Source organism: Plectropomus leopardus, chromosome 11 (assembly GCF_008729295.1).
Source record: "Plectropomus leopardus isolate mb chromosome 11, YSFRI_Pleo_2.0, whole genome shotgun sequence".
Taxonomy (NCBI): Eukaryota; Metazoa; Chordata; class Actinopteri; order Perciformes; family Serranidae; genus Plectropomus; species Plectropomus leopardus.
In genome coordinates, this window is record NC_056473.1 from 31,291,573 (window position 1) to 31,317,188 (window position 25,616).

At 38.1% G+C, this 25,616-nt stretch overlaps 2 protein-coding genes across 4 annotated transcripts; one reads left to right on the plus strand and one right to left on the minus strand.

Annotated features, from left to right (window-relative positions):
• Window positions 1-1,577: 1,577 nt before the first annotated feature.
• LOC121950774 (cytochrome P450 2F2-like) lies at window positions 1,578-16,082 on the minus strand. The gene is made up of 12 exons (XM_042496881.1): window positions 16,010-16,082; window positions 10,217-10,394; window positions 8,048-8,210; window positions 7,546-7,698; window positions 6,774-6,934; window positions 6,127-6,195; window positions 5,765-5,869; window positions 5,517-5,655; window positions 5,237-5,322; window positions 4,621-4,722; window positions 3,441-3,582; window positions 1,578-2,766 (listed from the first exon to the last, which is right to left on the minus strand). The coding sequence occupies exons 1-12, from the start codon at window positions 16,018-16,020 to the stop codon at window positions 2,561-2,563; spliced, it is 1,515 nt and encodes a 504-aa protein (XP_042352815.1). The 5' UTR covers window positions 16,021-16,082; the 3' UTR covers window positions 1,578-2,560.
• psme3ip1 (proteasome activator subunit 3 interacting protein 1) lies at window positions 12,293-25,531 on the plus strand. 3 transcript variants are annotated; one of them, XM_042496885.1, is made up of 8 exons: window positions 12,293-12,351; window positions 14,142-14,273; window positions 14,362-14,460; window positions 16,054-16,175; window positions 20,524-20,666; window positions 22,173-22,258; window positions 23,218-23,424; window positions 25,005-25,531. In XM_042496885.1, the coding sequence occupies exons 2-8, from the start codon at window positions 14,147-14,149 to the stop codon at window positions 25,007-25,009; spliced, it is 789 nt and encodes a 262-aa protein (XP_042352819.1). In that variant the 5' UTR covers window positions 12,293-12,351; window positions 14,142-14,146; the 3' UTR covers window positions 25,010-25,531. The 3 variants fall into 3 exon arrangements, with proteins under 3 accessions (XP_042352819.1, XP_042352817.1, XP_042352818.1); XM_042496883.1 differs by having other exon boundaries at window positions 23,218-25,531; XM_042496884.1 differs by having other exon boundaries at window positions 12,303-12,351; window positions 14,139-14,273; window positions 23,218-25,531.
• Window positions 25,532-25,616: the final 85 nt, after the last annotated feature.

A 25,616-nucleotide genomic window follows, 5' to 3' on the forward strand; every position in this document is an offset into this window, starting at 1 on the left:
TATAAATCAACTCAAATAAGACATGCCAAATGCCCTCACTGTGTGTACCTTAATCTTCAGTGCTGTCTGATGTAATCACCCCTCCAGGTTAGCTTTAGCTTCTGATTAATGAGAGCACAGCAGAGAAATCACATCAGGCATATACTAGCTTGTGAGCACGACTGATTTTTAAAAATAAAATAAATGCTTTCACATACTTACTTTGTTCTAAATACGCCCGTCTTTGATTAAGATTAAACTATGTGAAAATAACAGCCCATATGCTCTTGTTTTCTTCACTCTCAAGCTATTCACAGAAACTTAAACACCAAATTTAGCGCTGTGACAGTTAGGACATGCCACTGACCTTAACTGATTTAACATAACCTTAAAGAGTTTTCCATCCTATAGCTTCAGTTTCAGTTTCAACTTCAGTTTCTGAAATGTTAAAGGCACAGACCCAGTGAATCGGATAGATCTTTTAAACATGATTTCACTTTCCAAAATGTAACTGTGGCACAGCAAATTAATCCACTCCAGAAACAAAACAACTACAAAGAGACACAAATCTACAACAAAGAAAGACAAAATAATCACAAAGACAAAAAATAAGCATATAGATACACAAAACTACAACAAAGATAAAATGACCACATAACAAACAAGGAGACACAAAAAACTTTTATGAGACACAAAACCACCACAGAGGCACCAAACCAGCATGAAGAAATTAGACTATATGGAGAGACACAAACTGATCATAAAGAAAGACAAAATGAGCACAAATGCACATAAAAAGGCTATGAAGAGACACAAAAAGACCACACAGACACATAAAAAGGCTGTGAAGTGACACAAAACTACAACAGAGAAAGACAAAATGACCACAAATAGACACAGACTGTCCAAATAGAGACACAAAATGACCACAAAGAGACATATAACAAGCACAAGGAGACACAAAAGCATTTTTTATGTTCATATTCCCAAAACTGTCCACTTGAGGGAGTCCTTATCTGTTGACTCGTCTTTTCTCCCTCAAATTAAAGACATTGCAGCATCCACACCCAAAAGTGCCTCAGTTGAGATACTCTGCAACACTAACATTTTATGACTAAAATTCTTTGGTTTGCTGTGCATATTGTTAACTATGATTAAACCAACATTAATTTACTCAATTTTGGTCGTTTTAAAACTGGCTTATAAAGACACACCTTCAGTTGGCTAAAAGATACAAAACAGTAGTTGTTTTTTTGTTGATTTTTTTAACAGCTAAAGATGTTTAAAATGTTCTGCATTACTTCCTTTAGATACACCAGTGCATTGTTTCAACATTGTTTTCCATTTATTCATGCAAAACAAAACAAAACAAAAGTTTGTTTGGTTTTTCTGTCAGATTCATTGCGATTCATTTTTATGTTTAGGAACATAACCAACTCTTTCAGGTGGCATTTTAGATCTTTGTCTCTACTGCTTAGATTGTGTTAATATTGCAGTTCTTTTTTTTTTAGCTAATAAGTGCATATCATTAAACTGCTATATTACGAAATGTCACACACCACACTAAAAACATGACAAACTGACCACAATGGCATTCATCGTAATAATCCCATGTCACGTCATTTTAATACACAAGCGTTAAGTAAACATATTAAAGCATCTCATGGAAGCAACAAGTTCTACAGTTAAAACTACAAAATTTGTTGTTTATATAAACACAAGTGTTTTTTGATCTGAGGCCCTGTTAGTGTGAGTTTTTTTTTAATAATTATGCATATAAATATTTTATACATCTGTATGTATTTTCACGACGACAGCCATGGAGCAATGCCGAGTCTGCGTGGTACAGCTCTATCTGTTCGAACCCTCTGACTCTGGCTGCGTTTGTAAATCCAATCTGAAGCTCTACACTAAAATCAGAGAGCTGTTGTTCGAAGCCACGGAGAGTTCTGTTTCTCCATTATTTAACCAACAGTTAAGTTCATTACAAATGGACTTCATTTGGCGCACACACAGAGTGCGGTGCTCTGGATAACCGAACCATACATTCCAACAGCGCTCCGAATTTACGATTTTAGTCTGTGCCAGAGTGCGCTCCGTGTTTCCGAATGCACCTTTTTTAAAGGAGTGTCGTGGGATTTCAGTTTGGCATGTTAAATTACGATCAGCTGACTTTAAATTTTTGATTGGCTTCATCCATACTACGTGATATGGATCCGGGATATCCACGCCCAAATCAACCCAAGTTCAGGAAACCTAAAATGACAATATTTCAAATTTCGGTTGAGGATAATGTCTGATCATTTTTTTTTTTCTTATGAATGTAAGACCCCAAATTACATATAAAGAAAGTTTTGTGTGATTTGGGTTCTAAGAGGCTTTAAGGGAATGATGGGATTGCATTTAACTCAAGTTTTACCTTATACTGTATGATTTCATGTAACAAATAAACTGACTGATTCACTGATTAATTCATTAAAAGAGGTGGAAATGGTAGTTCAGCTAGCAGTTTTTGTTGTTGTTGTGCTACATATAGCTCAATGTGTAACTGGCTGGTCGTTGTCTGTTTCCTAATGATGGTTTATGCCCTGAGTTGGACCTTCATGCGATAAGGTTTGGGAGTCAGAGTGACCCCATACACAGGTGTGTAGTCTGGCTCTCCTGCATCCTCAGGCCAGATGAACTTAAACTTCCTAGGCCAAAGAAACATCACCTCCCCCAGCAGGGTCACCAAGAGGAGGAGGAGCTCCATACGAGCCAGACTCTCTCCGAGACACATACGAGGACCTGAGACATGAAAAAAAAGACCCTGAAGTCATCGAAAAGAGTTGGATTAAACCCGCCCTGTCTGAGCTCGACACTGAAGGGGTAACACAACAACAACAACAACAACAACAACAACAACAACAACAACAACAACAATAATAATAATAATAATAATAAGAAGAAGAAGAAAGAATAAGAATAAGAATAATAAGAATAGTTATTATTATTATAGAAATAAAAATAATATATAATATATGTCATATGAACTAATAATAATAATAACAACAATAATAATAATGATAATTGTTATTGTTATTATTTTATAGCATTAGTAATAAAAACAATAAATCAATAATAATGCTAATTTTAAAAATACTACTACTACTACTACTACTACTACTACTACTACTACTACTACTAATAATAATAATAATAAAAAATAATAATAGGCAGGACTTATATAGTGCTTTTCAAAGATGCTTAACATGAAATTCAAAAAAGAAAAAAACAAATGAAAAGACAAAATAAGTAATACGCTGACATGAAACAGAAGAACAAATACAAAGAAAAGAATGCAAGAACAAAATGTAGAAGATATGGCAGTTCAGATTTGGGGAGGCGGTGGAAGACAGATATTGTAGTGGGGTTTTTTTTAAAGGTGAGACCAATACTGTTAGTTTTTTGTGCTCTCATACCTGCAGAAAAAGGCATGAAGGCCTCTGGCTTCACAAACTCTCCCTGCTCATTGAGAAAGTTTTCAGGGTTGAATTCGTGAGGGTATTTCCACTGCCCCTCCTCATTCAGCACTGAGGTCAGGTTTGGGATGATCATGGTACCCTGAGGAGAAAATGAGGAAAAGAGGGAAGGGCAGAAACCAAGAGGTTAAGATTGATTTACGCTACCCAAGTAATAATAAAAGTAGTAAAGTCCCTAACATTAATTACGTTTGGTGCAAACGGTACTTTCACCTGTGTGGAAAATCTGTAACCTACGCTGTGACTCAGATGGAATACTTTTATACTTATGAGCCAGTGCACTTTTTGGTCTTTTTTTTCTTTCAGAAATAGGATTGAATAAACAAAAATAGTTGTTTGACTTTCAACTCAATATCCAAAAATGTCAGAAATGGAATATTCAGAATAGAAATTACACTTAATTTACTCAAAAATAAGAAGCGAAGGACTGCTGTACACTGTCTAACTTGCAATATCAATTTTATTTGCGACATTTCGGCAACAAGAAGTCTGGTCTCGAAGGCCAACTTGACCAGAGAGACCACCTGAGAAAGGATGATCCTGATGATGAGAGCTGTGAGGACATTTAATCTACCTCTCTCCTTGTCTCACACATACAGGAATTGCTTTATGAATTTGAATTTCCTTTAAATTTGTGGACAAAAAGAGTTTGTTCTTGTTTGCTTTTTGTTTCTAGTGCAGGCTTTTTTGTACTCTACATTACAGTATTGACTGCGGTTAATAATAAATATTTAAACAGTATTTCTCTTGCTAGGGTTTTTCAGTTTAGTTTGTATCTTTTTAATTATTCTTTTACACACCTGCACCACTTTTATTATTGCAAAAAGAAGCCATGTTTTAGCCAAAAATAAAGACCTGTAGTGTTATTCATTCTATGTAGTCTTGATTTTGAGTGTTTGCAGTGATTATTTACATTTAGTTCAAGTTAATTTTAGCATACCATAGTCAAATTTAAACATGTGAAATGTAATCTCCCAACAAAAAAAAAAAAATAAAAATTGTGGCTCGTGAAAATGCTGAGTGGCTAGTAACTTTGGAAAATCAGTAGCCACAGTGGCTGGTGAGCACTATTATTACTGTCACTATTATCAAAAACGATTTAAGTCCAGTCTTTTCTTACCCTGGGAATGGAATATCCCATCAGCTCTGTATCTTTCGTGGTGCAGTGGAAGACGCTGAGGGGGACGGTGTTTGCTACCCTCTGCACTTCATGGATCACAGCCTGGATGAAAAGAGATTTTTAAAAAAACAAACATGCTGTTATGTTTTATCTGACTCGGGACAGATGTAAAACGATGCGGGCTGTCAGATACTCACCCACAAAAAAAGCACACCCATGAATTTGCAATTTTAACCCACCAGCAATATGCTGACAACCATGTAAAAATGATTATGATTAATGTTCAGAAGCAGTGAATACAAATGATCTACCCAAAGAGTTTCCCTCGGCAGATTTATTGTTTGGTTTAAAAACTAATACTGGCAGACTATTATTACGTTCACACTGCAAACTTTGGTGCTCAATTCAGATTTTTTTTTAAATCTATTTTTTTTTATGTTGCTGTTCATATTATCATTTTAAACACGGCCAGTATCAGACTCCAATGTGAACTGGTCATGACCCTGATGTGAAGCCTGCAGTGTGATCGTAGCTTTTGAATTAGGGTCTCTTGTTTTCAGACCCATGTGTACAAATTTAAAGAAAATGTATGTAAGACCCTTGTCTCATTACATACCTGCACGTAGGGCATGTTGTTTCTGTCGTCAAAACTGGCCAGATCCTTTCCCTCCAGCACAGTGTCTATCTCCTCCTGAAAACGCTCTGAGAGATACAGCAAAGACACAATAATAATATGCAATACCATTAACATGTGAGGATAATGAGGATGCAGAGGTGGAAGTGACACGTTACGGTCTATGACTTTCATAGAAAGAATTACTGAGCATGAAAATTGATCGATGAATGATGAAAAGCCTCTGCAGAACTACAGTCATAATTTGCATGTGCAGACATACCTTGGACATGTGGGTGGGTCATGAGGTAGAGAAAACCAAAGAGAAGGGTGTTGGAAGTCGTGTCAGTGCCAGCAAAGTGAAGATCCAGAGCGTATATAGACAGCAGTTGTTCTGAAAATGTAGAATCCTCACCACTTCTCTAGAGGAAGAAAAGAATTGTTTTCAGACACACACTAAATGCAAATACACTTTATTGATACCCAGAAATACACACGCACATGCACACACACACGCACACACACGCACACCTTATCCATTTCATCCAGATAGCAGTCAACAAAGTCTCGAGGCTGTCCAGGGATTTGGGTGCTCTTGTGCTCCGTCAACAAACGCTTTGCAATTTTCTGACAAGTCTGGAAAAAAAAAAAAAAAAAATCAAGTCAACATTGATCATTTGTATTAATCTAATTAATTCATTTTTTCCACTGACAAAATGCACGTTTTTGGTTTTCACTGTATATGTGTGTGAGGTGGGAGAAAAAAAATATCTACTGCACCGTTAATGCTCATATCTATCTTTTTCTCTTTCATGTTTAATCCTCATTTATTTTTAACATTTTTTTTAATAATTTATTTTTTACATTAAATCTCTTCAGTCCAATTAACATACCTCAACATTCTTAAAGGCCTTCTGGAAGGGCAGCGGCAGGCTACGAATCATAGGAAGAGAGTCATACAGCTGTAAATAAAAGGATAAATCATTATAGTCGAATCCAAACATGCAGATTCTGCCTCCTGTCAAGAATTTCTCTGAACAAATGATTTTGTCCACACATATACTTGAATGGTAGGTAAGAGCAGCTGAGCTGCTGTCTGTGCTGCGCTGCAGCCTGAATAAGTGTGACACTGTGCGCATTTATGTATGAGAAGCAGCATAACTTCATTGGTTATTTCAAAAGCTGAAGGTTTAGTTCTGTTTCCTCTGGCGAGTTTATAACTACAATTTTTCTCCTTAAATGTCAAACAATATTTGCTGCAATGACATTACTACTCTCACAGCATTATTCTCAGCAGAAAACCGCTTCCTTTTATCCACACGTAAATAGCAATGTATCAAATGTAAGTGCACTTAACCTTTAAGAGGACCAGGAGATGACACCTTTGCCCTTTTTCTTGCACCCAGATTATGCTCAAAAGTGGAGTTAAATGCTCTTGCATCATGCTCTTTAGACCACGCTCTATAGATTGTTAAAATAAGGTTTTGGTTGACTGATATTTCTGAACCAGGTTTGAAGACAGAGGAACGCTTTGACTCACCATAGCCCACGGTCCGTTGGCTAACTTGCCATTCTCAGTAAAGCACTGAACAATCACTCTGATGAACTCGTCATCATACTTGTAGCGTCTTCCAAACAGAACCTGGCAGATGATGTTGGAGGACGCATTATGAAACATGACTTGGGGACTCATGGTTTTGCCTGTGAAAGACATAATGTGGACATAATTACGACAAAGCATTGTTCAGTAATACAAAAGAACGACAAACTCTCAGTAGTACAATGCAAAATTCAACCTGACATTAATGGAACTGTGTGATCAAAACCCGCTTTGTAATTACATTAGGGCTATCAGCATTAATGCGTTAATCACAATATGATTGAGGTCCGTAATTAACACTTTAATTTTTTAAAATCATGTTAATTCCCGTCTTTAAGAGACTGTACCAGGCTGAGTTTTAAAGTTAAAGTGATGATAGACGTTAGGAACTTAGGCTACATTTTGGTGATGAAAAGCAGCATGACCACTTAACAAGGGTCCCTTGACCTTTGACCTCAAGATATTTTTCTGTCGTTGTAATTTGATTCCTAATCAAGACAATCTCATAAGAATTGCTTCAGTATGGACTTCAAAACTGTTTTGTAATGTAAAATAATGGAATCGAAAACATGAATAAAAAATGCAATTAATAGCGATTAATTGTAGAAATTCTGCGATTAAAAAAATAATTGTTTGACAGCCCTAAATATTATCCAATCACAGAGTATTTGTGGTGCAAAGTTATCAGTGTGACGGATAAGAGATGACATACCAATGCTCCTCTCCAGTGTATCAATGACGTATTTGATCTCTCCGTGAATCCTGTCCTCCATAGAGTTTTTTCCAAGACCAAAGTTCCTCAAGGTCGTCAGAGCAAAGCGACGATGATCTCTCCAAATGGGGCCATAATCAGCCAGAATAAATCCTACAGCAGGTGTTGTGACACAAAGAGCATTCAGTATGTGAAATCTCTCGATATCACTGTTTTGTTACTTACTCCCCACAATTTTTTTCTTTTTTTTTTTCTCAATTTTTCAATTTCATTTTTGGGGGTTTATGATCTGTGAACAAGTGGGCACTTTTTTTTCTTTGCAAACTTGTTTTTTGTGTAAGATTCTGTTACAATCACATGTACATTGTCAATTTGATTATTTTTTATAATGTAATTTTAACAACTTTTCTTAAGAAGCTTTGCTGTAATTCAACTTCTTCCAGTATAAAGTAATTTGTAGCTTGCAAAGTTGTGCTTTCAAAGTAGCTTCCCCAATTCTGACCTTTCCTCTGAGTGGTGTCATTAACATAAAGGTCTTGGGGTCTTCCAGCAAAATCAGTGGCCTTGTTCACTAAAGCCTCCTTCATGGCCTTCATCCCACTGATGACCACAGCTGGTTTGGGGCCGAGGTACAGACTGTAAACATTTCCATAGGTCTTCCTCAGCTGAGAAAGAACAAGATAAAATGTCAGTGTTTAAGATATACATATATCATATAATTTAAGATTAATATTACTTAATAAAGAGGAAATTCACTAAAATCACAGAAACATATCTGCCAACTTAGTTCCTAATTGTCTCACATGGTAAAAACACCCACAGCAGACTCAGTAAAACACACAGAGAAAAAGACATATTTTGAAACAACAAAATGCATCAAGCAAACCATCAAATTAAAAATAATAAGAGACAATTATTAGTAACTTCAAAGGGTGAAAATTAGCTGCTCGAGTGTGAATTCACTCTCCCAACTAATTTGATGGCAGATTACAGGATGCACATTTTGGTCTGCTGACCCTGCAGCCTATCCCTGTCACTGTCGTCAGATACACATTGTTGTGAACTGGGTCTGAATTATGATTGCTGCTATTGTACTTCTCTGGAGTGGAAGTGGTTAATGGGGCAGTTGGTGCTCAGTCGGTGACCTCCAGTGGTCATTAAAAATGTAGCTCCTTACAAATATTTGTTCTTTACAGACAATTCGTTATCAAATAATTTAAAAGGTCTATTTTTATACTGTTACTCTCTTGTTTTATCCCGCGGGCAGCTGCAATATCTACTTTTATCCACCTATTGTATTAATGCTGCTGCTGTTTTTATTTCACCTCTGTATTTTGTTATTTGATGTGCTGTCTGTTGTCTATAAATGGATTTTGGTGTCCATAATGCCATGTTTGTACTTACGATGCAGCTACATGCACTATGTGCCCAAGATAAATGTCCCTCCGGGTACAATAAAGTTTATCTTATCTTAAGTGATGTCAGTGCACAGGCTAAAAATGAATAGTTAGTTAGTTAGATCTTGATTCTGAACATGCCAAATAAAATGGGATAACAAAATTAAATAAAAGCAAGAAAAACAACGCTGATGAAGTATTTTTAATGTCCGAAAAGGAGCTGGAGGAAGAGAATACTTATCAAATCCTACCCTTCATGAGTATTTATTAACTTTGAACATTGAGCAACTTGGCGTGATTTCTTTCAAAAACATGGAAAAAAAGGCAATGAGCAACGAGGTAATAAAGGTTTTATAAATTCATAGATTTATAAGATTATTTTTCAAAATGCTAGGGAAAAAATAAAAAGCTACAGAAAAACTGTATTTCTAATTAGCATAAATGCATGTTTAAAATGTTATGTTATGTTTATTTTTTAAAAACATTTTTACTTTTAAAAACTAATTTTCAGATAAATTCCTTCTCCTGATTCTAATATTTAAATATTTGAAATTATGTTGCAGAAAAAACTATATATTTTATTTTTTTGCACTTTGAGATCTTATTTTTTGTTACTTTTTTGTTTGCTTAATTTTAGTTTTTTTGTAACCCATACTAATTTCTTGCTAATTTCCGGGTCATTTCTTCTGTAGATGCTCAGCGCCTTCTTTCCATGTTTTTTTTTTTTTTTTTTAAGAAACCAAGACAATTTCCTGAGGTTTCAAAGGCTCAAATGGAGGTTTCTGATTTTAAGACACTTTTCGATGCACTGAGCACCACGAAATTAACTCCTTTTACCCATATCGCATCGAGATCTCAGCAGTGGAGATCTTCAAATCCCCTTGTTTATGCATTAAAAACAACACCCCATGTGTCTGGCCTGTTCCACTGGTTGGAAAGAGTCCAAGAACATAGGCAGTCAACTCTGCACAGACCACGACAATATACAATCACCTGAAAATATTAGCAGCCTGCTGAGAGTAGCCCTTATCTTTTAAAGCATATTATTCAGGGCAAAAGATTTTTAATGGCTTCCATGTGTTTTTATTTTACGCTTAAAGCCAAAGGGTGTCAGTCATCGTCTAAACTGATAGCTATCAGGATAAAACAGCCACCAGTTTAAATATTAACCCATTTCAGACACGTTTTCATTAATACTACTGATAGTAATTACACCAATAATGACATTTAAGGCACTGGAGGAGCAGCATCATTCATTTCAGTGTTTTTCTTACCCTCTCAAAGTCCTTCAGGGGGTTCTCCAGACTCATGTGCAAAATGTTCCCCAGTATTGGCAGGATCGGGGGTCCGGGCGGGAAGTTCTTGGGCCGCCGGGGTTTGAGTAAAAGGATGATGAAGACAACGCAGACCCATAGCAGGATGACTGAAGATAACATGGTGGAATGGACCGGACTGAAACGAAAAGGCGAGCTGATTAACTTGCTTTAAACGTGCAGCTCGACTCTAAGCCCTGCCTCTTGTGTACTTTGCTTTCCCGTGGTAAAGGTCAACAGGTACGTCAAATGTAAACAGGTCAAGGCACAGGCTCTTACAGGCTCCGGCTTGCATTATTTAAAAGGGATCTATTATGTTTTGAGTGGTTTTCCCTTTTCTTTTTCTTTATTGTTTTGAGTAGCATTTTTGTGCTTGGTCTCCCAGGTGATCAAACCCAAAGTTCAAGCCAAAGGAAGCTTAGCCAAAGGAAGGTGGGCGGGATCTTCACTGCATGTCATGGCATATGTCATATAATGATAGGATGTTTTGTTGTACTTTAAACCACCTGGCAGGAATACAATATCCTGTGAAATTCACCCCTTGGAAGTTAAAAATTATATTGTTAGGATATGTTCTTTCTTTAAACTGTTTGTCATTTATTCTGGATCAGCAAATTATTAGTAAATCATTAATTTATCAGACCATCACATTTTAACATCCTTATTAAGAATAGTTGGATTATGCAACTGGGCAGGAAAAGGAGTAACTGAACCAGGACTGTCTAAAACTATCGGGGCTTCTAAATAAGCTCGGAAATAGCCGTCCAAAGACTCCATGGTGGATATGACCAACTTGCTCTATTTGGTTGAACTCACTGTTTAGTCAGATTAACCAGGGTGTGTCAGGTGTTGATGGATTTGCAGGATGTGTGGAGAAATGACGGATGACGCTGAACTGATTTGTCTGATTGTCATGTCAAAAAAAAATCAAATCGCCAAACAAGCAATCCTCAAAATAAACAGGCCTTTACAAAGACAAAGTTCAAATTAATGGGGCGATAAACATATTCATCAGTCACTAGGATTAACCAAAAACAGGGCGGTAGAACAGAGTGCTCTCTTGGCATCAAATAAATAAATATATAAAGGAAATTATAAAAGGCTTGCAAAAAATTGCTCTAACTCTTGTGTATTTTATTTTATTTTTTACATATTTGAAACTAAAGGCCATGTATTTTTTTTAAATCACAGGCAGTGTTTTCATATAGCTAATAAAGATTTTTTTAAATGTAGCAATTCTGTAACTTTTTTTCCTACTGTAAATTCTATAATGCAAAGATGACTTATTCACTTTTAGATTTTAGTATTTTGCCAAGAATGCAGTTGACGCTCAACCAAAAAAATGAAGAGTGGTTTACAGGAAAAGGGAAACTGGATCATATATATATATATATATATATAAAATATATTTTTTTTAAAGCCACCCTTATTCATTTTCATGTTTTACTTTTACTTGTCAGTTAAATAAATAAATAAATAAATAAATAAATAATCTAGAGAAAAAAAATCTAAAGCACTGCTCCTCTAAATGTCATAGTTATAGCGTGTTTTATGAAAACGGACTTTATAAATAAAATTGACTTGAACTGACTTGAGAACTTTTAAAAAATTGTATGTACCTCTATTTTTTTATTCGATTTGTATTTTTTGTACAATATATTGATCTTTTTTATATATGTTATTCTATTTGATCTTTCATGTATGCAAATTTTACCCTTGTACTTACCATCGTAGCCTACTGCTCCAAAACTTGAATTTTCTCTCTGGGGATAAATAAAGGATTATCTTATCTTATTGGATAATTTTCAGGAAATTTCCTTGTGTTTCATCTGTCTTAAAAAACAAAACAAAACAAAAACAAAAAACAAATTCTTGCTAATTTCCATGTCATTTCTTCTTTAATTTTGATGACTTTTCCCCGTGTTTAAAAAAAAAACAAGCCAATTTCCCAGGTCTCGACATTGCTGCAGAAAAGCAGGCCGGAACCAATGATCGGAACTAAAGTCGGACTACGAATATCGTGACGGGGTATTTACACGGTGACACAAAGCGTCACAGATCTGGAGCAGTAATATCATTGGGACTAGCAGAGCTTGGTAAGCCTAAATTGTTTTATTATTATAGTATATTATAATATTTTACTTAACGTGACATGAAACGCTCATAAGCTGAAACTTCAGTGTGCTCGGCCGTGCAGCGGAGCGCGTGACTCGACGATCGGACACAAACAGCGGCGACAACTGCTCAGTCTGATGCTAACGAAGCTAACGCTAGCCGGACGGCTGCAGCAACACAAGGCTTCTGTTTTTCTCAACTTTACCGCTAAAAACATCTAAACTGCGGCAACAAAACGACAGTGGGCCGCGCTGCTTTACTGGAGATCAACTGACAATTGTCATATCGTTTCATAAGTGTGTCGTCCAGCTTGAAAGGCTAACATTTAGCGGCTAACGGTTTTATCTTCGTCTGTGGTGAGTGAATCAACAGGGCCGATACAAACAAACAGCTTTGGTCGATTAAAAAAGCGTCGCATTTAAGTCGATCGTTCACTGCAACTCGGTTGTTTAATCCGTACTGTTTTTTTTGACTGTCTATTTAAAAATGAGGTCTTTACATTTTTATTATCTGAATTAGTTGTGATAATGAAAGATGACCACAAGGGAGAGCCAAAACCTCACAGGTGAAGTTCAGTTCAGCCTTAACCTTCTGAAATATTTATATCGATATCATTTTTGTCGGTGCCGCATTAAGACGCTTTTAACAAGTTATTTCACCCTTTGAAACCTGAGCAACTGGCCAAGAAACGTCCCACAAAATGTAAGGATTATGTAAAAGGTGACAAGAAAAAAGAAGAGGAGAGGATTATTACAAAATTATCCAAAAAATAGAAAAAAATCCACCAAATTATTTTTATGATCATAATAGTTTTATAATCAAATTCATCACGGATTTTTAATTTTTTTTTTTAAATGTCATTTTGTGGGGGTTTTTTGGGCAAATTTTATTTAATTTATTCCATATTGCTCGTAGCCTTCTCTCTATGCTTTTCTCTAAGAAATTAAGGCAATTTGCCCAGGTTTTAAAGGGTTTGAAACCTGAGAAATTAGTTTGCTTTATTTCAAAAAACATGGAGAATGCATTGATCAACTTAACATATGCCCCACCCAAAATAGCAACAAATTAGTAAAAACAACAACAAAATTACAGGAAATTTACCCAAAAACAAGCAAAATGAATGAAAAGAAAATCAAACAAGACAATGACCTATTTAAAAATGTGTGTTTTTGGTCTGTAATATGGTTAGACGGGGCTCTCAAAATCAGTGACTTCTTTTAAATCACTATTAAAACCCATTTTTTGTAGACTTGCTTTTATATGATGTCGCCTTTGGAAAAAAAGTGCCTAAAATAAAATAAAACCTTTTTTTTTTTCTTTAACATAATTTCAAATATTTAACTATAAGAATTGTAAATACATTTTTTTCTGGACATTTAGATAAGATTTATTTAATTTTTTTTGCAGTTTTCTGGACATTTCTTGCCAAGTTGCTAATTTTCTTTTCCACATAAAGGCTTTTTTTTCCTCCAAGTTCTACAGGTTTAAATTCTTGTAAAGGGCGTTTAAATGCCTCAAAACAAAATTGATGTTGATCCAGGTTCAAAAGGGAAAATAAGTTTAGACTGATTTATTCCTATTCCTACATAGATTATGAATGAAAGAATAAATCGATAAAATCTATAAATTGTCAGTATGGATCCTCTGCTGTTGACTTCTTCATGTAGCAGTCTATAGGGGCCCAACAGAAACAAACCGTGTCCAGTCTTGAGCTAAAATCATAACTTTTTAGAGTGGTACACTGAGTAAAGTGTGTTTCTGTGCACGGCAGTTGTAATGGCAGGGGGAGGGGCAGCAGGTGTCGACCTCAGCAGGAAGTTTGTGTCGGAAGCTGAGCTTGACGAGAAGAGGAAGAAGAGACAGGAGGAATGGGAGAAAGTCAGGAAACCTGAGGACCCGGAGCGTAAGAACACGCACTTTTAAACACATCCAAAACGCATTAAACTTGTGAAATATATGCAGCTGAGCATATTTGTTTGTGTACTCCTCAGAGGCCCCAGAGGAGGAGTATGACCCACGGTCCCTCTTTGAGCGACTGCAGGAGCAGAAAGACAAGAAACAGGAGGAATATGAGGAGCAATTCAAATTCAGTGAGTTTGTTTTATCTGTTATTGGGATTTTGGCCTCCGTTCGTCATCTAGGTTTAAATGAACATTTTACTCAGAAGCTGTGTTTTAGATCAACATTCATGAGGGGGATCTGTTTTCAGCAGTGCCCATCAGTACTATAACAGGCTACACAGTCCACTTAGTTTCAGGATTTTGGTTTTCTCGATTTTTACACGTGTAGCTCTTCACTTTGCAGACAAGGTTGATTAACGTAAAGTGGTTCACGAAATGCATTGATTTATAGTTGCACATAATTAAAGGCGCACTCCGCCAATTTCTTTCATCAAGATCAGATTACTTGTCACATTTCATACGACTCATCCTGCAAAAACAGCTGAAAAATGTCCACTTGAGGGAGCTTTCTATATCTTCTAATGTCATCAGATTGGGACTTTTGACAGAAAATCTGCTTTACAAACAGGGACACAGAGTTCGAAAGATGAGGCCATTCGTTTGGCAGGAGGGTCCAATAAAAGAGGCCAGTGCTGGAAAGTAACTAAGTACATTATAACAAGTACTGTCCCAAAGTGCAGTTTTAAGGTACTTAAGTAATTTAATACATTTGCTCCACTCCATCAATGTGACAGCTGTAGTTACTCGCTATTGTAAAAAGTAACATTCTTACATCAAAATCATTTGTTAAGGTTGTAAAATATAAAACATAGGTAAAAATTAAACCTGCGGTTCCCAACATTTTTGGGTTGCGACCTCTTAAAAAAAAAAAAAAAAAAAAAGCAGTGTTTTGGAGGTCTACGAGTCGAGCATTTTCCACCAAAAAGATTTTTTCCTTTAAACTTGAAAGATGTTTTCATCTACAGCTGAGCGATTTATACCGATGCTGTATTACTGTGATATGAGACAAGACGTCATCTTAAATTAAAGCCCGCGTTACAGCGAAGTGATGTGATTTTCTGAACTTACCAGACTGTTCTAGCTGTTCTATTATTAGAGATTAAATCCACATTACTGACGATTATTAATCAAAAATCTCACCATAAACATTTAGTGAAAGCTTGTTTGAAGCTCGATTTATAATAAACCTCTGATGCATCAGTTTTGATCATTCTTTTCAAATCTGTCTTTCCTCTCTCCCACCTTACATCATGTAATGTACTGTTTTAAAGACTTTGTTATGGTAAAATAATATAAAGGTATTTATGAACAACACAATGTTTTTTTTGCTGGTACTGTTCAAAAGTATTTGTTTGGCGGTTTTCTCTGCATTTCTCCATCAGATGGTCTTCGCTTTACGTGCATTATTTTACTGATTTAAATAAATGGAAGCATTCATGCTGTGATCACAATTATCACACATATTGCAATAACATTTTTTAGCGTGTTTAAAATATTTGATAAAGTCAGTGTTTGAAATCGACAGCAAATGTCAAGCATCTGTTAAAAGTACACTGGCCTTATTTTAACATTAAAGTCTGTTAGATTTCATGGATTTTCTTTTTTTTTTTCACATAAAGGTCATTTATGTGTGTGGATTCAGACTCTGAAGGTTTGTTTACTGAAAAAATGCACTCACTCTGCCGCCATGCGTTGAGAGCATGTTTGTTTCCATGGTGACAGGGAACATGGTGAGGGGATTGGACGAGGATGAGACCAGCTTCCTGGACGAGGTCTCCCGGCAACAGAGCCTGGTGGAGAAGCAACGCAGAGATGAGGAGAAGCAGGAACTGCTGGAATACAGAATATCCTTTTAAATTATTTTTTATCAATTAGCCAGTAGCACACTCTGATGATTTGCTTTAATCCCCCAGTTAAGAGAGCCGTGACAGATTCTTGCAGGTTTAAAATGAGCAAAATGACTTGCAGGTAGTGTAAGTCACAGCAGTTGCATTTGTGACTGTAATTTACGTTTTTGTTGATGACATTAGAATTGGAGATTGGTGTCCGTGTAATTCACTCATGCCCACAGTCACAATCTGTTTTTTTTGTGTTCTATCAATATATCAATAAGTATTGATTCCCTCTGAAAACACACACTGCCTCCAGAGCCACAATGTCAATAAATGCCTGTAAATACATCCACTAATACATTTAGTGCAAAGCTTTCCTAAACCAAATACACATCTTGATTAAAATTTTAAGGCAAAAGGTGTCAATTGCATAACAAAAAACAACTTTAGTATAAATGCAAACTAGACAGCGATTCCTTTTCCAAGTTCTGAGATTTTTTTATACTCCAATACCAAATATTAGAGGTCGACAGATCATCAGCTTGGCCGATTATCAGAACTGATATTTGGCTTTTTGCGGATTATCTGTATCAGCGTTTTTATTTTAATGATCACTGATAAAATTAATACATGAAAAAATGTGCGTATTATACTCAACCAACACGCAAAGAAAGTGTCAGCATGGGAGAAACTTTTACTTTGTAAAACCTCTGAGAACTTTTTTTATTTATTCATTTTTTATTTAAATTTTCACTTGACATAAAAAACAAAGTAGCTGGGTTTCCGTTTGGATGAAATATTTGCATACAGCATTTAAACAAAGTTTTGTGTCATAGTTTGTTATATTACAATTTCTAAATTTCAACAGAAATATTGTTGTGGTTATTGTGAATGCACATCGTCTCCAAATATTGATTATCAGTCTCATTAAGTAATAATAATCGGTATCGGCCCTAAAAAAACAGATCGGTATATTGATATGTAAATGTTGATATCTACCTTAAAAACCCAGTTCACTCTGCTAGCTAACTACAAAACGACAGCACTGAAAAAAGCAACAGAAAAACGACCTAAAGATGTGGATGACATCGATGCAGCTGTACAAGTAGTTAAAGTTGACGTACAGTACATATGTAGATTGAGATATTTCTCAGACGAGTGTCTTTATTTAGCTGCTCGGAGCAACCGTTACTGCAGACGTCAGCAGGACAGACGTGTCGATCACCACTGATTGGTTGCAGCAAACCCCCCCCAAAAAATCCCATCCCAACAAGAAATTGGTGTAACATAAACACAATATCCTGCTGAATGAATAAGTGAAACTAATAATAATTAATTTAAATCTGATTAAGTCACAGGAAGATGAAAATCCACGTAGTAAGTTTGTCCTTCAGATAAAGCTGAAGGACAAACTCAGACGGAAGAATTTGTGCACAGCATAGTGCTGGTGTCACACACGAGGATGGAGACGTGTTTTGTGTGTGTGTGTGTGTGTGTGTGTGTGTGTGTGTGTGTGTGTGTGTGTGTGTGTGTGTGTGTGTGTGTGTGTGTGTGTGAGATGCAGTCCCAGCAGAAGCTCGAGCTGTGTCTGGCTCTGCCAACACACATAAAGCTGCTTATGATTTATGCACCAAGATGCTTCCGTATGAGCTCCATGGATGTCCTTCCACTGTCCAAAACAGCATGAAACAAAACTACCTGAGAGCAGCTTCACTGCTCAGCTGAGGAAACACACAGAAACACTTGAGAACTCGACACAACTTACAGCACGATATAGAGGACATTATTGCTGAGGACACTTAAGGGACAACGTGTGGGACACCTGGGACTAAACATGTACCAACAAATACATTTCAACATTAGGCCTCATGCAAGAAATGATATACAAACAAATTTCCTCTTATTTTTTTCTCCTATCCTGTTCTTGTTTTGTTAGTACCCACAGATTTTAGAGATGATTTCTTACTTTCTTTTGATCTTCTCGTGGTCGAGTGAACTCTTACTCTTAAAAAAATCTTGTTTCAAAGGCCAAAAATTGTTGCCCAGTGCAAGAATTTTTATTTTTTTTTATATTTGAGGAACATATAAAAAACACATGGATATCATTTAATCACATTTAGATGAGGTTTTGGAGTAACTAAGAATGTAACTTGAATGTAACTAAGTACATTTACTCACGTACTGTACTGAAGTACAAATCTGAGGAACTTTTACATTAAGTATTTTAATCTCATGCCACTTTCCACTTCTACTCCATTTCATAGGAACTATTGTACTTTTTACTCTACTGCTATTATTACAGATATTAGATATTTTACAAACAAATAATATGAAAGTATGCAAGTGCAGCTAAAACAAGTAGATGATTAATTAGAAAGTTAATTTGCAAATATTTTTATTATTGCGTAATACATAAGCCGTTTCCAGCTTCGCATATATAAGTATAAGTAGAGTTGCTGATTTTTATTTTATTTTAAATTTATCAAATGTATTTATTTAATTTCAATTTATTTGAAATTTAACCTTTTTGCATAAACAGTAGGCCTACACCAGTTTCACTACTGCAGAAGTTCTGCTTCTTCTTACTAACCCTAACCCTAGCCCTTTTTTGGTGCCATTTCTCCAGTCAGAGACGTTGCACGCGGCACAAAACCTGCCCTTATACAGTGTTTATGGGATGTTACCTGTGCTAACAGGTGACTCGTGTTGAAGTGGGATTCATCATTGAATCCCATCATTGAGCATACCTGGGTAAGAGCAAATTTGGGTGGTTAAGAGCATCTGATGCATCTGGAGTTGAATAATCTTACCAGAAAATTCTCTTGTTGGCTGAGTAACACTTTCAACAAATATGATTATTATTATTATTATTATTATTATTATTATTATTATTACTATTATATTTTATTTAGTTATTCTTTTGTAAAAGTTGCTGCCAAAGAGTTCAGAGAGCTCCCTTTGGCTCGGACTTTGGGCTTTATTACTTAGGAGACCTTTTACAAGCACAAAAATGCTTCACAAAAACAAAAAAGAAAAAGGAAAATCCCAAAAAGCGTAATAGGTCCCCTTTTAATGTTCCAGGCTGTTGCGTTTCACATAACACGCTTCATGCTTCTTTTGATTACAGAAACCGAGATTTAGTGTATAATTATACACTGGACTGGAAAGATGCCGCCATCGTTTGGTTCTGTGTAAAAATGCAAAGGAGACATAAAGAAGGGACTTTGTAGCGGCTCTGTAACGTGATCTCTGTGTAAAAAGGGCCACACAGTAATGAGATGTATCTGCAGAACGCTAACATCGACCCGCATCAGCCTGGCCTTCGTCAGTCTAGCTCTGCTCGCCATCTTTGTAGGAAGATGGCATTTCCATTCTTAATCTTGACTACTAAGCTCTGATTGGCTGGCTGTTTCTCGAGTGGGCGCCATCGCCGAACAAATCTTAGATGTGGGCAGCAGGTCAGAATCTGCATCATAACGCTGCATTACATAACCTCAACTTTTAGCTCATGAAAGAAGCACAAGATGATTACATGTATGTATTTTTGACAGGCCGCCTCATTCATAAACAGAGCTTCTATAATCCATAAATACGGCGCCTTACATCACCGCGCGAGTACGGCAACATATGACGTTAACGCGCTTTAGAGTACAAGTCCAGCAGCGTCTCCGTCTGTGCCGTTTCATCTGTCCCTCTCTCTTTGTCTTTGCGGACAGACTGGTTTCTGACAGACAGGTATGTCTGCAGATGAAGAGAATGGGTTGTCGTGGAAACTGTATCATAGGCTGGTAACTACGGTGACCGGTTTAAAGCAGTTGCTGTGAACACAAAATCCAAATGCGCACACACACACACACACACACACGCGCGCACACACACACACACACACACACACACACACACACACACACACACACGGGAGCAGACCTTTGTTAGTGCAGTGAAAACTCACGTTTCTCACATATACCTAAAGATCCACTCTACGTCCGTCTGTCCCTTTTGTCTTACACCTCATATGGTTTGTCTTTGTGCGTTTCTCAGTCAGTTTCTGTCTTGTCTCCGCTTCTCGACCCGATTTCACGTCTCCTGAGCTCTGTCCGTCCCCTGATCTGGTTTTAGGCTCTATATCTGTGTCGCCGCTCTCTGCTTTTCTGCATGAGTGCTTTTTTTAGCTTTTCTGAACTGTGTCACTTTTTCCAGCGCACTGATGGAGATATAATGGCTCGCCCCCGAAGGGAGGACGGACGTAATTTGTTGAATGGACTGCTGCCGAATGAGTCGTGTGTTTCTATTCGCCCCTGAGCGGCACTCTTTGTTACCTCTCCATTATGGTTTATTCACCTTAACTCCGTACTGTCACAGCGCTCTAGTGAAGCAAGCGAACGCCGAAAACCGCAAAGAGCCCGAAAAGAAGGCGGCACCTAAACATTCAGGGGCGGAGCAGCAGAGGACCAGTCACCTGTCTCAGGCTCATTTATTGGCTGGTGCTGTGAAGAGACGCAGGTAGGGACACAGATACGCGTCCTTTAAAGCCGCAGTCGCTGATTTTGTGTCTGTGTGGGGCGGCAGAACAAGATGATCTTATAAAGTTCGTATTATTTGAAACTTGGTACCAAGCAGTTTCCTTTTGACTGGGGATTAGAATAATCGAAACTGAATAGAGACAGAAAAAAGACACCAGTGACTTCATTTTATAACAGTCAGCCTAAATTTTTATTCTAACATAAAAGATCACTGTTTGGTTCTGTGAAAGGCATTTGGCAATCTGATTATTCTCCTATAAATATTTAGTTCAATTACATCTGAGGTGACGTTTTGAGCTACATGCTCTTCATCAGTCAGTGCTTTCCTCTCTCGTATTATCTCATCTAGCAGATTTTTTTTTGTCATCTGGATGTTTGTGCTTTTGTAATGTTTTTGTTCAAATTATACATACTTGACAAAATAATAATAATTACATTTTTTAAATAAATTTCTTTTAATTTTGCCATTGAATGGTAAAAATAAAAAGCAAAATACTGTCATAAGAACAGCCTCCCCATGTCTGAAACATTTTAGACTGTCCAAAGATTGATTTGAGCTATTTGAATACCAATTAAGGCCTAATTTTCAGATGAATTTAAGACTTTTTAAGGATACGTGGGAACCCTGCTACCTGAACAGTTTCTGTCCCTGCCCAACCAGAGCCCGATTTAAAATCCAGATTTGTACTGTAATAATAGGCCTATAGAATATTACATTTTATATATCATAAAATGTAATTTTTTTTAATATTAAAAATGTATTACAAGCTAAGGGCTGGAGTATGTCCTCGCACCACTTCCTGTCTTCCTTCTGTTGTCCGTCATCTCGTGCGTGACGGTTTGGCTTTGGTGCGTCTAATACGCACAACGATGACGATGCAGCGCGTAGATGTCGATCACAGCTCTCCACTGCATGTTATTTACATCTCTTCTGCTGCTGCGAGGGGAGAAGCAGAAACTGCCAACCACTTCGCCGTGCAGCTCCCCTTTCTCTTTCTCTTTCTCTTTCTCTCACTTTCTGTTCAGGGTTGAAAATTGGCAGCAGCAGCAGCAGCTAGCCAAAAGCTGTAAAAAATAAGTGGCTGCTAAATCTGTTTTACTCACCAGCCACAAAAACACTGATAATCTAAAGAGTGGCATCCAGCAGCCACAGTAGCAGGCGGACAAAAATTGCCCTCTCCCCCGGTTCACGTTCCCTCTCTCCCCCCTCTCTCTTTTCCCCTCTGAATTCAGTCCATTAAATCTGCTGCCAAAGTGCCATTTAAGCATGAGACAGCTCACAATAGTTTCATTAAAAAAAATAAAGGTTTATTTGGTGAGAACCCAACACGATTCAAGCTACAGGGAAGAGTGAAATCACAGCCTGGCCTGGCCCGAACTTGGCGGGTCGTGTCGGGCCCAAAATTGGAATAAGATCTACTGTTGGGATGGAAATCTCGGTTAGAGCAGCTTCAAATCTGAAAAATCTCTCTGCTCTCTCACCCAGTTCCTCCCAGTCATCAGACAACAGCAAGAAACAGAAAGTGGAGATCACAACGACAGCAACGACAGGAAATGGAGACACACACACAGGTGGGCTGCAGCCTGAGGTCTGTATGGAGAAACGTCTGAAGTGACATTAATCTGTTTTTGAATTTATAAATGACGTCAGATCAGAAAAATAACCTCTCGTTCAGCTCACTGCGTGTGACTGAGTGACGCGTAGATTGCATACATGGAGAGTGAGTTTTTTTTTCAGAAAGAGCTGGAATTACTTTCATTATTGGAAAGGTTGACCAGCAGGGATGGGTAATGAGAATTAGTCAGTACCGGTACGTGATCGGGTCGGTACTTCACTACCGAAAGGCTTCATGACAAACGGTGCTACTCTTGGTATTTATGACATAAATTGTGTAATGTTAATTTATTCTAACTTGATTCTCACGTATCTGGCAACCCGGGGATGACGAAGGCTATGACGTGTATTATTGCGCCGCTGCTGGCTGCTCTGCTCGTAGTAGCAAGGCGAACGCCGGACAAGACCAAGCGGTCGAGACTGTGGGCTCACTTTTCTGAAAGTCAGGATGGTGCAGCTGAATGCAGTTTGTGTCAAAGTGTGTGTATACACACACACACACACACACGTATATATATATATATATATGATACAGATTGATAGAGAGACGTGCAGCTTAACATGACCAGATCTACCAGTTCATGTGAATCTCCAGTGAGGCTTTGAAGTCAGTCGAATTGCTCTCTAACAGCTGATTTTCTCTCCTTACAGCTGATTAATTCCATTCATCTTGTATCGTAGGTCTAAACTGGCCGCTAAGTGATTTGGGGAAACGTGGTTAATTAGACAGTTTGTCTTATTTCCACAGTACGGGTGCTTCTCTGTGCTTACAACCTGCATGCAGATGCTTTAACAAAAATTATACGAACAAATTATACGGACACAAGCATTAAAAGCAGCCCATAAACACAGTAAACAGAAATATTTACAGTGTATTTGCCGTACAGTATATATGACGGTGTGTTGTGCTGTTCAGAACAGGAGGATGGAGCAGGAGGAGGAGCAGGGGGAGCTGAAGATCAACAAACAGTCCCCGGCCTGACCACAAAGACCCCCTCGGCTCCCCTGAGCTCCGGTCAAGGCGTGTTACACCTGCCGTCGGCAGCCGTGTGCGTCGGCGTTTTACCAGGACTCTGCGTTTATTCCGGCAGCAGCGACTCTGACAGCAGCTCGGACAGCGAAGGTAGCGTGGACGCAATCATGTTGCCCTACCCCCGGCACAGCAGGGCGTACAGATAGACACACACCAGCACACACACAGACACTCGCACAGACACACACACACACACACACACACACACACACACACACACACACACACACACACGTGGAGTAAGTTTGCATGCCTTCAGAATGGCTAGCAACAGTCAGAAAAGGTTAACCACACACAAGATATGCACATACAGAGACATATTTAAAGGTCCTGCGGACACACACACACACACACACACACACACACACACACACACACACACACACACACACACACACACAAAACAGGGGTGTACCTGCAGGCCACACAAGTTCATATCATGTTAGACTCATACACTGACACATGAGGGCTGGGAATCGGTACTCTGTACCTTTAAGGCACCGTCTGAAACATGCAGTATCGAAACGTCTGCAGTCATTTGATACCTGCATTCAATCCTTTTTGTGCGAGCGGTCTGATCCCGAACAGTCGACATCTCTCTGCGGAACCAGCTGACTTCCTGTTACGTCTCCAGAGCCGCTATCCTCAGATCAACATCCGCCCGGTGAGCACGAGCTACACAGCCGCACGATGTCGTTAAACAGTCCCAACAACCTCACAGCGACAGCGCACAGCTCGACTCTACGTTAACATGCACAGTTTACCGGAGCTGCGGTCATAGCTCCATTAGACCGTTTAACTGGACTACTGTCTTTGTCTCAGTATACAAGCACCGGGGGACAATCAATGATGGTGGAGACATACTGTCTCTCTGCTAGTTGCTTTAAACCCTAAATTATTGATACAGTCTGTGATTTAGACCACATTACAATAACGAAAACCACTGAAGTCCGACTGACGTGTTTTCATGACGGAAAAGCTCGACTTCCAATCAAATTGTTAATTTCGAGCATTTCGATTTAGTGCGATTTTAGTCGGACTAACATGTTTATATGTATTTTAAAAGTCACGTTTTTTGTTGGACTAACACTGATTCATCATAAACTACATTCAACAAAACATCAATGTCGAACAACGCTGGCGGCCAGCTGGGCTGTTTGAGGATAAAGAGAGGCGTCGTGTCGGTATACCGGGTGCCGTTAAACGAGTGTCGAAACGCTCTTTGTTTTCTTTCTATCTCTGCGACTAAAGCAAATAAAAGCCCAGTTACGTGCAGTTTTATGGGATACACGCCACTCCATTCACATTAGGGGCACTGAATGAAGTGTTTATTGGTATCGGTGTGGTTTTAAAAAGGTTAACGATACCCAGCCCTTTAACACACACACACACACACACACACACACACACACACACACACACACACACACACACACACACACAGCAAACACTTCAGTATTCCTGTTGTTTTCACAGCTGTGAGTTGAACTGTTGCTCTTTGTCATCAGACAAAGTTCAGCCGAGTCAAATAATCCTGACAAACAGCAACTTTAAGACCGATTTAAACTAAATCTGTGCATCTATTTGTGGTTTTTTTTTTTTTTTTTTGCTATTGTGGCACTCAAACGTGATACCTCAACCCTTCCTTCCCTCAATCACATCTCACGCAGTTTAAGCCGAGCAACCAATCCCGCACTGCCTACCCCGACGACATCCTGCCCCCTCCCCACCACCCAACCCTACTCCCAACCCAAGCCGCAGCGACTGCGAGCTGTGCTGTTGGCTGAGGGAACAGTGATTGACAGCTGTGGAGCGAGGAAGAGACTGCTTTAGACTGTGTCAAATATGACTCACACCTTTTAGCTTTCAGAGAGAGAGAGACGGGGCAGGACGCTCCGCTCTCTGAGTTACATGCAAAATCTGCACGGTTTGAAAAAAATAATGTCTTTATTTGTGTGATGTAATAATGCGTTTCCTCATCAAGTTTGTTTTAAAGTCGGATGGAAAGACGTTGGACTGTTTGCTGCTGTCTCGGGCGTTGGAGCTTTGTTTTGTTGGTTAAAGTGTGAGCAGAGAGAAATAAAGAGCTTTCCCTTGTACTGTGTGTTTGTGTCTGTGTGGCACAAGGCATTATTTAAAGAATAGGGATGGGGAGTGTTTTTTCATTGTTATTAAAACCATTATCGAGACTCCTTAACAATCTGAGTTTTTATTGATACCACCATCGATGCTTTTCTATCATTTAGTGGAAAGATGAGGCCATCTTTTTTTTTTTAAATGTA